Source organism: Amphiprion ocellaris, chromosome 9 (assembly GCF_022539595.1).
Source record: "Amphiprion ocellaris isolate individual 3 ecotype Okinawa chromosome 9, ASM2253959v1, whole genome shotgun sequence".
In the NCBI taxonomy this organism is placed as follows: domain Eukaryota; kingdom Metazoa; phylum Chordata; class Actinopteri; family Pomacentridae; genus Amphiprion; species Amphiprion ocellaris.
Window position 1 is genome coordinate 6487849 of NC_072774.1, and position 14410 is coordinate 6502258.

At 37.1% G+C, this 14410-nt stretch overlaps 1 protein-coding gene and 1 long non-coding RNA gene across 2 annotated transcripts; both read left to right on the forward strand.

Moving 5' to 3' along the window:
* The first annotated feature begins 15 nt into the window (after positions 1–15).
* LOC111573154 (serum amyloid P-component-like) lies at positions 16–3135 on the forward strand. Its single transcript, XM_023277173.3, has 5 exons — positions 16–150; positions 329–383; positions 1925–2027; positions 2111–2405; positions 2527–3135. Exons 2-5 carry the CDS (start codon positions 329–331, stop codon positions 2743–2745), a joined length of 672 nt encoding a protein of 223 aa, XP_023132941.1. The 5' UTR covers positions 16–150; the 3' UTR covers positions 2746–3135.
* Positions 3136–4184: 1049 nt separating this feature from the next.
* On the forward strand, positions 4185–8713 carry LOC129349693 (uncharacterized). Its single transcript, XR_008602808.1, has 3 exons — positions 4185–4642; positions 5250–5408; positions 6325–8713. It is a non-coding gene; the product is annotated as an uncharacterized LOC129349693 (long non-coding RNA).
* Positions 8714–14410: the final 5697 nt, after the last annotated feature.

The window sequence follows — 14410 nt, forward strand, 5'->3', positions numbered from 1 at the left end:
ATTGTGGATTTATATATTATGGCTGTCTGAGGCAGAAAAAGAAGAAGTGGACAAAGGAAACAGACACACCAACAGTAGTGGAAGGAGAACATATACAAATCTCACAATCCTTTCCACGACTGCACATAAAAGCCTGACACAGATTTCAAGGTAAGACAAAGAAATTCAAAATGAGATGTCGGAATTTAAAATAAATATATATATAAATATTTCTTGTAAATTGTTTCCACTTGTAATTTGTTGTTATAAACAGAAATACACACAGAGCAGTAGTAGATAGAAATGGATCAAGTCTAACTCTTTTGCATGTCTTTGATCTTTGTATTAGATGATGAAGTTGTTTGTTCTGGTGATGTTGATGGCATGTCCTGCAAGCCCTCAAGGTACTTTTTTTTCCATTTACTGGGTGAATATCTCAAGGAAACATCACAGTACAGTTGCATGCAAGTCAATATATGGTGATTTGCTGTCTTTTACAATTTACCTTTACAGGTTCGAATCTAACAAATCACAACAACAACAAAAAAACAACAGTTTTTTAATTTTACTGGGCAAAAACAAATACAACAGTTAATTGTGAAACCATGTCAAATGTGCTTACAGAATAGCTAATGCTGTGTATACCTACATGTCTGTCATAACTTAAAAAGAAAATCATGTCCACATTTTCTCATAAATAAACATTACACACCTAAATATGTAACTGAAATGCAAGCAAAATAAATTAACCATGTGAACCCCTAAACCTGCTGTTAGGCTTGAAATGCTTTTGTTGTTAAATAAGCCCTAAAAGTACACTAGAGCAAGAAAGAGCAAAAACAGGATGAATCACAGATTTTTTAACTTTCCGACGGGCCTGGAATGTATCATTTTTGATGTGTGATCAGGAAATTTAACCAAATCTATGCTTAAAATTATGATATTTCATCAAAATCCGTATATTCCAGATGTTTATTAAATATTCTCTCAAAATAAACCACATGCACCAGATTATATATTTTAAAAATTCTGTGCTCTTTATCATAACTGAGAAACAATGATTTACTCAGCTGTGGCTGACAGTCACCTGACAAAAAACTCTGAGAGTTTCCTTAACTGCAGGCAGTGTTTATGTATAGCAAAGGGAAGATGAGAAGAGGGACTGAGAGCAAAATAAAAATCACAAGTTCAATAAAATACTACTAATGTGCAGAGCTGTGTGGAAAAGTTCTTGTCTGTAGAGGCTGTTAAAATATACAGGGTGGAATATAAGTAGAATGTATTGGTAACGCCTGTGGACACTTGGAAAAATGTTTTCAAGTTCAAAATGATTTCATGTTTTTTTCAGTTTTTTTTTAAAAAAAAAAAAGGTGTGTGGCACAGAAGACATTTTGACTTCTCTCTATTTTATGCCATGGTTGAACTGTTTACAAAGAGGTGCAGGTCTTTATATTGCAGTAAAAATGAGCCCACAGTGAGTAAAAATGTAACAGGAGGAAAAAAACAGCCAGAGAGTTCAGCTTGGAGTTCAGAGGGTTAAAGACGTTTTACTTCAATCTAAAAGCTGGTTGCTGTGAGTGAAAATGAATCCAACGTTCGAAACGAGTATCTTGAAGTCAGGCAGTGTACAGAATCTCACACAACACCAGGTTATGGGAGAGGAGCTCCCCGAACAACAGAGATGACAGTATTTATACACTAAGTTCTATCAGTTCTGAATAGTTAGTCTTTTGTTCTGTTACGGGAGAGAAGCACAAAGTCTCCTTATCTATCATTGGAGGTCCTGGGAGTGTAGCTCTTTCCTCTCAGTCCATCACCACACATTCCTTTTCTGCAATTTCACACAGATCTTTAACCTCTTATAGAACAGGTAATACAAACCTTAATAGTTTTCCATCAGTTGTCATTATTGTTTCATTCCAACCACTGTTTTCTTCCATTTCAGATTTGTCTGGTAAAATGTTGATTTTCACACGGGAAGGCAACTTCCTTTATGCCAGAAAATCTATAGCACGACGGAATTTCCATACTGTAACCGTCTGCCTCAGGTAACAATAAATGTGTAAAATGCATGGAAGTGTTTACTGTAGATTGCACAAAATATACATGATGTATGTTGTCATGACTACAGATCAGCAGCAGACCTCAAAAGAGGCCACACCTTGTTCTCTTTGGCCACGATCTATAGCACCAATCAGTTTGTCATTTCTTGGGATGACACCAATAAGGAGATGGAGTTCTACGTAGATGGCAGAAAGGTTACATTTGGAGGGATCGACTACAAGCCAAACGCATGGCACTCTGTTTGCACCACATGGAGCTCTCAGACTGGACTCCTGCAGCTGTGGTTCGATGGACAACGCTTGATGAACAAGTATTCCAGCAGTGGGCTAATCCGAGGGCCTGTTAAAATTGTTTTAGGACAGGTACAGATTCACTGAAAAGCACAATATCAACAATTTCAATGTATTGCGTTTCTCTAGTGTATACATGACAAAATTGTGCTGTTTTTATTTACTGTATCTCAAAAATTTGTATTCCCCACAGAGGGAGGAATACTACAATAGGGGCTACGAAATGGAACACTCTTTCATGGGCTCAATGTCTGACGTCCACATGTGGGACTACATCCTCTCCAACTGTGACATCCAGAACTACATGAATGAACTTAGCTTCCCTCCCGGGAATGTGCTGAACTGGAGGGCGCTGGACCTGTCCATTGCAGATGGTGTGCTGACAGAAGATAAAGTTATGGCTTGTGTCTGAACTTCTAAAACAAGACTATCAGTATCTTAGAAGACCAAAAATCCTTGTGTGTATGTTTTATGTCCAATGTAAAGAAGACGTTACCAGTGTTAGCGATTTACACTATCAGTCAAAAGTTTGGACACACTTTCTCATTCAAATGAAAGTGTGTCCAAACTTGTGACTGGTAGTGTATGTTGAATCACTGTCTATTAAATGATTGTTTTGGATGTTTTTAATTAATTTAGCAATCATATGACACAGTTATTTAGGTTTCTCTGATTATTTTTAATGGTCTATACCATAAAAAAGATCTCTAATTAACATGTTGCTGTAATCTGCTGTCCATTCTGTGCAAAACTGTATGCCCAGCTAAATGTGTAATAAAGCTGTAGAACTGAGATAACCAAATCAAGTACCAGTAGTTTTTGACCTTCCACCATTTGTCTTTCAACAGACTTCTTCTGTGTAGGTGTCAGTATGAAGAGACATAAAAACTAAAAGGGAGAGTTATGTTTAAGATGTCCTTGAACACAAAAATATTCAGGCATACCAAAAGCGCACCAAACTCCTAAATTTTTCTGATGACTTTCATCGAAGACATATGGTATATTATGTGTAAAAATGGTTGCAACATTTATTTTTTTGTTTAACAATGAATCTTATGATAAAGATATAATAAAAACTGATAATGAGTCAAAGTTGATTGAAGGAATTTTAATCTTTTGACTTTGGTTTAACGCCATTGTTACAGTTTTCACAACCAGTGACCAAGACATCAGTTTTGTGATGATTGAACTCAAGAACATTTCCTGCCATCCATACATGATGTATAAAATACAGTTAAAAGTGGCTTTGATTGACCCTGTGTCATCAGGAGACACATCAATGTATAGTGTCATCAACATAGCGACTAATGGATTAGATTTATGTAGCGCTTTTCTAGACACTCAAAGCACGTACAATGAATCCATTATTCATTCACTTACACATTCTCACTCTGATGGTGGTAAACTACATTTGTAGCCACAGCTGCTCTGGGGATGACTGACGGAATCGTGGCTGCCAATCTGTGCCTACGACCCTCCGACCACCACCAACATTCACACGCATTCATACACCAGTGTGAGTAGCTGCACTGGAGGCAAGGTGGGTCAAGTGTCTTGCCCAAGGACACAACAGCACATGACTAGGACAGAGCGGGAACCGAACCGCCGACTCTTCGATCATTGGATGACCCGCTCTACCACCTGAGCGACAGCTGCCCAATTAAAAAAAAATTTTTTTTAATTAAAACTTAAAATTATTAAAAATAATAATAACAAAAACTGCAGGAGCTAAGACTGAACCTTAAGGAACACCATGACTCGTTTTCTAGCTAAATGCTTTCTCTTTAGAAGGGGTTTAACTATGGATGTAGGCACTGTTCCCTCTAAGATGCGCGCGTGCGCAATTGCGCACTGCTGACACGGTCTCCGCGCACAGAAAATCTGCGCTGCGCACAAAAAAAAAATCCAACCTAAATTGTAAATAAAATAAACACGTAACAATTCATTCTGTGCTATTTTTCAATGTGAGTTAGTGAGTGACCGGTGACTGGCTGCTGCAGCCAATGATGCGATTCACATACGTATTTACCATAGACTGTATATAATGGTATTTACGCAGCTAATCAACGTCACGCGTCCTTATGTGCAGCCACAGTTGTTCTCATAGATATGAATGAGTAGATAGGACACGCCCCTTTGAGCTGCGTGCTACAGCGAGGCTAAGCTAGTGGGGGAAAAGTTTCAGTGCATTCCATTGATGTAGACGGCGTGAAAACGGAAACAACAAGTATGCCGGCTCACTGTGCTGCATACAGTTACACACTACGTCGTACGACTGAGACAAGGAAACTTGGAATGACTTTTCATAGGTAAGAATAGTTTTTGGCTCTGTTTTCATTATGAAATCTTGTTGAGAGCTTCCAGTCTATGAGAGCTAACTAGTTAGCCACTAGCAAAACACTAAGGCGAGCTAGCAGCTTGACAAGCTAATACCAAACGATTAATAGTAGCTGTAGTATAGTTGTACAAGCAGTAGTAGTAATACTAAAAGTACAAGCAGTAGTAGTAGTATAAACAGCTGTTAGAGTCGTACAAGTAGTATCAGCATTTGTAATAGTATTACAAGTTGTAGTAGCAGTGCCAGTATCAGTAGCAGTAGTTAATAGTCACATTGCTATTACTACCACCAATACTACCAATAGTAGTTATAAAGCCTAACTCATGTATATCCAGATTACCATCTATGTTCTTCCTCCAAACCCATTTTATGATTGGGATTACAGGCAGTTCTTTAGGACTGCTCTCAAATAATAGAAATGCTACTAAACAAGGTTATACTTATCAAATTAAATAGCTCTGGTCTCCAGTATATTGGCGAATTCGGTTCTTTGTACTTAATTTATTAGCATGATTTCTTTTTAATATGTTGTGTACAGACTTAATTACTTCTCTGTCTACTTTTCTTACTCCATGTAGGTTTCCCAGAGACTATGGGTTGAGGAGGAATTGGAAGTTTGTCGGCTTAGACCTGGTGTCATTCCATCAGTGTTAAACTTCCCGGCTCATCTTGGAAGAGTACGTGCCAGAAAGACCACGACCAAGCAGCCTTGAGATCTTAGACAGCGTCTCCCTCAGGTGGGTGTCGACAGTGTTCATGGTCAGGTCTGTGGTAATCCCGTCAAAAAACAAAACAGAAAAAAATCTAGATTATAAATCAACATGTAACCAAAGTACTCTGTGTATAACGCCATAGTATAGGATGTAGTTCATAAAATGTCAAAGTATAGTATGCTTTACTCAAGAATAACATAGTATGGCCTGTAGTTCATAGTATAGCATGTTGGCAAGAAAAAAAAAACAAAACATAGATTATTATGTGGTTCAAAAAGTGCAAAATGATAGGATGTTGCCTAAAATTGTCATGTATGATATGTGGTTCAAAAAATGTCATAGTGCAGTATATTGTCAAAATAGTATGTAATTCAAAAAAACATCAGAGTATAATATGTCATCTAAAAAATGCCATAGAATAATAATTTCATTGCACAAGTAAAAGTATAGTAACTTTTAAAACTGTTCGAATTCTTATGTTGCTAACAAAAAAAAGTCACAGTAATATGTCAATTAAAAAAGCCTATAGTATAGCGTGTCGCCCAACAAACATCATAGTATAGCATGTCGCTCTAAAAACGTCACAGTATAGCCTTTAGTCCACAGCTGTCAGTAGGTGAGGAGCAACACAAAACAGTCCAAACGCTGGTTTCCAGAGGGTTAGATGAGAATTTATTTGAAAGAGTAAGTTTACAACAACACAACATGTGAGGGGATTAAAAACAAATGGGTGTTAGTAAAATAAAAATAAATAAACAGAACTAAAAGTGAACTTCATGTTGACATTGATGGGCATTCCAACCAGGAACAAAGTAAAAGATAATCAATACGAAAAAAAACTCTTCCTGTTCACCTCTTAAAACCCAAAAACACACCGCAGTAGCACCCTAAACTAAAACTACCAATGGGTTCCCTGTTTTCCTTTCTGAACAATTCAAAGGTCCCTCTCTATCTCCCCACACATCCACCAACCACTGGAACACATCTCCAAAGTTCTGCCAGGCCAGCTCAGCTTCCCCTCAGAAGAAGTGCCGCCACCTGCCAGATGAAGGAGCCTTTTGAGAGGCAGCTGGCATCGTGATTGGACTGTACTTTGGTCTGTTCCAATCCAGCTTCAGCTCCAGAGACGGCAGGCGGGACGAGTCAACGGAGGCCGGGTGGACGAAGACATGCAGCTGAGTACAATCCAGAAAACAACAGAAGAGGAGTGCAGGGCCAGAACAACCAGAGTAGCACATTATGTCTCTTAGAAAGAATCATAGTATAGCCTTTGGTATGAAAAAACGCCATCATATACATCGTATCTTGTACAAATAACAAGTCAAAGGAAAGAGACATACATTGTAGAATTGTAGTAATTGTGGGCTGACTGATTTACTGATTATCAGTATTTTATTTTTTACTGATTTACGGTAATAAATAAATTTAAAAATGGTGGTACTTTGGCTCTGAACCTTTATCTACCTGTGGTCGCTCTGTCTTCTGGAGTGATTTGATTGGTTATACGTAACGAATACAACTCCTTTAACTTAACATCTGTAAACAAAACAAAAACGTATCAACAAAGTTTTCTGTTAGAGTTTGTGTTCTTCTAAGTTTAACTCAAGATTTTAAATACTTTCATTTACTGCAAATGAATATCTACTCCAAATGTGTCAATAATAATCATTATCAGCCTTAAAAACCCACAAAACACCCCTCTATACTCCACCACACTTAGTACAGTCCGGTTCCCCCTTCTATAAATCTGCTTGGAATCTTCCACTTCCTGTTTGTCAAAGTGGCCTTCTACCTGGACAGGTTTTGTTGGAGCTCATGCAACAAACATTTTGGGTAACTGCACTTTAATATGGATGGATGACACTGAATTAGAGTCTGTTTTAATGAGACTGAGTTAAGATGTGTAGCTCTGTCATTAAATAGGAAATTATTTCTCAGAATTCACAGAGAAAAGTCTGAAATGTTTGCTAGGTTAGCGTCCCACATGTTCTTTGGCTCAGCTAAAGCTAACTCTCTCCAACTTCTGGATCTCTTGAGTTGCTTGTTGTTAAAATATCTTGCTGTAGGTGCTGAAGCTCAGAAAGTCTGAGATGTTTGTTCAGAATAAGCTCATTCTCAAGTCTTATCTGAACTGTCCTCTTTTGTTTGAACTTTCCCTAAACTTAGGAGTTAATGACAGAGCAGCACATCCAGACTCAGTCTCATTTATGTAGAGATTAAACTTCAGTGTCGTTCATTGATGTTAAAGTGCAGTTTTTCACGTTTGTTGCACATGTTCCCGACCAAACCAGTCCAGGTGGAAGACGATGTGAAGAGAAAGCTCCAGAGGATGAATATCACATATTTACATTGGAAATAAAGGTCCTCTAATTAGACATTGTCATGCAAAAGTTGGATTTCCTTTTAATGATGTTCAAATCTTTGTTGAGTAATTTGTTGATGTTGGTTTCTAAATGTTTTTTGACACTTGGCCCCAAAGATTAAAACATTCTACGGCTCACAAGCTGCAACAATTCACACATTATCAACTATCTTTCTGACTAAACTAAGATAAAAAGTGGAAAAACTGCCTGATTCCTGCATCATGAATGTAAATCTGTTTGGTTTTTATGACAGTAAACTGAATATATTTGGGCTTGACATTTTATAAACCAAAACAAGAAATGAATTACTGGAGAAAACGACAGATTAATGGACAAAGAAAATGTGTTTTCTAACATATATGGCTGAATTACTCCAACGTTACAAGATACATACAATTTGAATTCAGTTTTATTTATATAATGCCAATTACAGGTCAAATTGTCTCGATGCTTTATTTTTATACTTTTTTGTCATATTTAAAATATGACAAAGTAAGAAATTTAAACCTCTTGATTAATCCAATTTATTATTTAGTTTTTAAGAGACTAATTAACAATTCAAACTTTCTCCACTAAAACTAGTAAACATGAGGTCAAATAGAAGGAACAGTTTTAAATACTGCAGTCCCACAACGACAATAAAGTTTCTCAACAAAAACTAAATCTGCTGGTGGATTCCATTAAAGTCCTAATAAAGGATAATAAAGTGTGATACTAAAGGTTTGTGGTGCTAAAAATGTCAAAGATATCAAGTTGAACATCTGGATGGAGGTTGATAAAAGTTGACCTCCCTTCATTTCTCTGGAGCCGACTCCATGGATTTTCTGGATGGTGGTTAAAGACCTGCTCTTCTAGTGGTCTTCCTTCTAGTCGCTGTAAAAAAGAGTCCATCCTGGCCGACTTCAACACCTCTTCATGACAACTTGTTCTGCTTCCAACCTCGTGGAAACTCAAGAAACTCGGGAAAACCTGTCGCGACTCGAGGAACTCATCGAGACTCGAAGAACTCGTCGGGCGGGGGAAGGTGTGGTGGGCGGTGGGGGGAGGTGGGGGAGTAGAGGGGGGGAGGCCGCCACCCATCTCCCCGCCTACTCTCCGCCCTGACTCCACCCAGACTCCGCCTTGGCTCCACCCATGCGGTCACTTGGAAACTGTGATGACAAAGGGACGACGAATTTGTTTCTTTTTGTCTGATCTGTAGCTCAGTGAGTTAAGGATTTGCCTATGGAGCTGCAGGTCGCTGGTTCAAGACCAGACACTTCTTAAATTTTCTCAAAATCCTGACAGAGACAAAGAAAGAAAACTGCCACTGGCGGGTCTCGAACCTGCGACCCTCCGCTTGGTAGTCCTTCTTCTTATCCCCTGAGCTACTCGCTCAGATACTAATTCTTCTGGTTTTTGCGCATTTATCATCTATTTTTTGTCGTTTTCGAGTTTTTTTTTTAACTTGAGTTTCAACTCGACTGTTTTTCTCAGGAGGCTGGACTTCAGCCTTTGTGCTGGAGGGTGGAACCCTCAGTTCCAAGACTTTCCAAAGCCTCCAGACCTCCCGAGTCCTCAGGACCTGAGCTTTCACACAGTCTGAGGGCTGAAATTTTCAAAGTCCCACAGTAGTTCTCTGTTAGATTTAACTTTCAGACAGTCCAAGGACTGATATCTTCTAAGTTCCTGAGTAGTTCTCTGTTAGTTTGAACCTTCAGACAGTCCAAGGACTGAAATCCTCTAAGTTCCTGAGTAGTTCTCTGTTAGTTTGAACCTTCAGACAGTCCAAGGACTGAAATCCTCTAAGTTCCTGAGTAGTTCTCTGTTAGTTTGAACCTTCAGACAGTCTGAGGACTGAAATCTTAAAAGTTTCTCAGTACTTCTCTGTTAGTTTGAACTTTCTGGTTAACAGAAGCCTTAAAACTTGTGACCATGAGTCTTGATTTCACATTTAGACCATCCATCTGAGTTCTTCTCAGACCTTCACCTGTGGGTTTTTTAGAAATCCTTAAACTTTGATTCTCTTCACTGAACAGCAAAGTTTGTGGAGATCAGAAGGTAACATTAGTTTGATCAATGCCTTCAACCTCTAGTAGACTTTATCTGGAAATCAGTTTTCTGAAATGAGTTCTTAGTAAATCTGTCCACAATCAAACCAAGAACATAGAAAGAGGAAATGTTTGAAGAAACAACTTGATGTTTTCATTTCAGACTAGAAAACGCTTTAAGACCTTTATCTGTTATTGCTCTTTTGATAATTTTATTGTTTCTTCTGTTTAATTTGATCTTCTAAAGTCTAACTGGTGCCCTTTCAAAGGTTTTATCTTTAGTTTGATTCTTCTTAAATGTTTAGTTTTGCTCTTTTCTCACCTTTTATTCTTTTCTAATGTCTGATCTGATTTCAAAATGTTTTGTGTTTTTAATGTTTAATTGTTGTTTTTTTCAAATGTTTTATCGGCTTGTTTGAAAAATTTACTTTTCTTTCCCAATGTTTAATTTTTCGATTAAATCTTTAAGGTTTTTCTTTTTAATGTTTTACCACCTTTTAATGGTTAATTTTTTTAATGCTTCATTGTATTTTCTGTTTAATTCCTATTTAAAGTTTTATTGTCTTTAAGATTTAATTTTCCAATTAAACATTTAATTTCTTAATTAAATGTTTTGACTTTTAAAGGTTTAATAATCTAATTAAATGTTTTGTATTTTTCTAAATGTGTAATATTCTTGTTTAATTGCATTTTTTAAATGTTTAATTATTTAAAACATTTCATCTTTGTTTAATATTTTTGTTTAAAATTTTTTGTTTAATTTCATAATTACATGCTTTGTATCTTCCATTTAATTATCTAATTAAATATTTTGTCTAATATAATTTAATTGTATTTAATGTTTCATTTTCTTTTTAAAAGTTTTATTGTGTTAAATGTTTTTTTCCTTTGATTTAATTGCTTTTTTACTGTAGTTTATTTCTTTAATCTTTTTTTCTGTCAAGATTTTAACCCCAACCTTAAAAATGAAACAAACCCTTAAATCACAATGAAAATACTTCTGTTGTCACAATCATGAGTTAGTCAATTATTCAGTTTATCAATTCAGCTTTATTTGTTTAGCACCTTTCACACAGATTACAAAACTAAACAAGCAAAGAGAAAAAACTATGCTAAAACTATAATTAAAACTCAAAAAAAAAAAAAAAAGATTTAACATGGTAATAAAATATGTTGTGTCCAGGGGATGGAGGGAGTTTATTGAAGTCTTCTTGGGCTCACATGGGAAATCATTTAAAATATAAACTTGATATTCAGTCTAAGGAAACTGCAGAGCGACAGAAGAACCAACAATATCTCCTGTTTTCTCCTTTAATGAGTCGACTCTTCTTGTGCTTTCAGACCAAAGAACTACAGACTCTTCACAACCTGCTCAAACTCTTGGTACAGGACCTCACCACACATCAAGAAGGTTTCCATCTCATTTCTACTCTGAAGCTCACCTTCTCCTGCTCAAACTGCTGACAAATGTTTCTGCTGCTCTAAAGTCTGGTCTCCAGAACTTCCTAAAAACTCTCAAAGTCTCTTCTGCTGCAGGTTGCTTTGTAGAACTGTTCCAGAAAACCTCACTAAACCACATGGAGGGGCCTCAAGATAGTCGTCCAAATGAAACCGTACAAAAACCAAACCAGCACAACCCAAACGCTAAAGTCTCCTGCAGCCTACCAGAGAAGCTCTGAGAACAGAGAATCAGGACAGGAACTCTTACCTTCTGGACAACCAACGCTGGTTCTCAAACAAGAATACAGAATGTGTCTGACCAGAAACCTCTAAAGACTCACTACAGCCAAGATAAAGACACAACTCAGCTGGACCAAATCCACTAATCACTGCACACACTAGCACCATGTGCTAACTGTGGCTAAAGAACCTCATTTACCAAGACAACTGTCCAGTACAAAGCCCTAAAACACACCAAGAAACACATTAAAGTCTATTTTACTGCTGGAAGCTGCAAGCCAACGCCTAAAGAAATAACTAAAGCAATGGAGCCAAACCCGGTTCAGTGGTGAAAAGAAACAGAGGAAATGTTTGGCTGCAGCCACATAAAGCAGGAAGACACTGAGCTGCTCAGGTGTTCCTGATAACACCAAGCAGCCACCTGGACAGCCAATAGGAACACAGCTTCCTGGAAGTCCAGAGGGCTGGCTTAGTGAAGGAAATTTTGTTTAAAGTTGAAGCAGAAAGTAAACAAAGAATGTTGAAAACCACCTTCTGATACCTGAAATCTCACACAAAGAACACCTGAACATGTCAAACTGGTTCCATAGTAGAACCATCATTGTAAAAACATCATAGTATGGTGTGTTGCTCAAAAAACATTAGGACCCGGCTGTCAGGGGACAAACATGTAAGAAACATGAGAACAGAGAGAACCCAACCAGTAGGTCACAGTTTATCATCCCCCAGTCATCTCCTGAAGTCCATATGGTGAGAGACATCAGTATCTGGTTGTTAATTTACCAGAGGATGCTTATAATCATGCTGATGTGGTCTGTACTCTACAGTATTTTAGTGACTCAATAAATGCCTATGTTGTTTTTTAAAATGCTTTTTAGTTTTTAATAAACTTTTAAGAGCCTATATGTAATCAATAAATGGCCTTTGCCCATCTTAAGAAAAATTCACTCAGAACTCTGTTGTTAACATATGTTAACAGTACTAAATAAATCAATAAATACATGCATACACACAAAAAAAAGTTAATACATTAACTGTGTTAAGATAAGATTTAGATTTTTTTAAAAAGTTGTTTATGTTTTTGCAGAATCCAGTATTGCTCACTGGTTGGTCGTTACATTTTATTAGTTTGATTTCACTGTTTAAAATGATGCCACCTCTTTTCAGACAGAACCTGTGATAATAAAACAATACAAAATTTTTAGTTCCGTGTTAATAAAGCACTTAAAGCTTTAAGTATGGGTAAATGCTTTTTTCAGAATTAAATATATCACTCCTTAGGTGGTAGTGGCCCCAAGTTCAGTAAAGTTGGAAAGATATTCACAGATTCAGACTTCCAGCATCAATAACTCATTAGATATAGGTTGTCAAAACATAAACGGTGCCTCTTTCCCATTGTTGCAAGGCAGACAATGTGCTACAAGCCCAGTTTTATCAAAAGTAGCTGTCTTTCAAGCTACAGGAATAACATTGGTGTCTATGGAGTGAACAGGGTCCGTCTGCAATTTGCAAAACCACTGCAACAGCAAAGAGAGACAAATATTCAATAACTTCACTCTTATACATTGTAGTGTCACTAAAATCACTGCAGCCTTCAACTGGCTCCTGTTGACAAAGTGTTTTAACAGAAATGTAAATGCTGTAATTTGATTCTTTTAATGAACCATGTAACTTGAATGGATGTGATGCTGGTGTGACCACAGTGCACACGTCTGATGTTGCTCACAGTGGTCCAAGGGACGCTCAGGGAGTTTGTGTGTTTGCTCAGACTCAGGAAAAATTAGAGGGAACATTGGATGTAGGATGTGGGAATGGGATCCAAAGGGCAGGTCACTAGTTTTAAACAAAGAACTTGGATAAACATCTCTATATCAACCAGGCCAAATTTCTCCATTGTTTTCTTGTGTACAAACTAGGATTCTGGTGTGTTTTGAAAATAGAAATATCAGTATCTTAGAACATCAAAAATCCTATTATCTGTACTTTATTATCCAATGTAAAGATAAGTTACCAACGTCAATGAAGTTTTGGACTTTTTAAAGACCATCTTAATGAAACAATCATGTGAAAGGTTTATATTATTTTACCTGCTCTAACCATGAGATTTCTACCTAACGAGACTGTCTTCCTGTCCTTTCTGTACAAAACTGTGTTCCAAAGTTCAGCCAAAACCATAATAAAGCAGTCGAACTGACGTAACCAAATCAAGTTATTTTTGACCTTCTACCAACTTTTTCAATACACTTGCTCTATGAAGGTGTTGCTTTACAGTCAGTGTGGAGAAGAGTAAAAACAGAGAAAGGCAGAGTACAGTTAAGTGTCACTGAACACAAAAAAAAAAAACCTCAGCCATGAGAAAAAAGTCAAATAAGACAAACTGCCGGGGTGCCACAGCAAAGAACAACAGCTTAAAGGGCATGCATATGTAATGTGGATAAAAGGGTAGAGAGTTGATGTGCAGGTGGGTGTGGAGGTCAATTTCTTATAAATCTGTTTAAGATGTGCACTAGGGCTGCACAATCTATTGTTTAAGCATTCATTGGCATGAAGGAACATGAACGGCATCATGCTACAACTTGCTACAACTGCTCCTTGATACACAAAGAAAACTTGCACCGTTCTCATTTTCCATGACAAATCTGCAAGAACAGCCTGTCTGATAGAGCGTAATTTTAGGGTTTTTCGATATATTGAATGACTATATTCACAAGACCCAGAGTTTGTTGAGATATACAATGGTGAACAGAAGTTTACATACACTTGTACCAGTCCATGTACAACATGGCAGTCTTGAGTTTCCATCGACTCTACAAGTATCAGACGTATTTTTGTCACATAAAAAAAAAAAAAAAAAAATAGGGATTTTGTTTTCATAGATTCATTAATATATGACAAAAAAATATGACAAAATCTGCTGGGCCAAGAACATACATACAGCAATACTAATATTTGG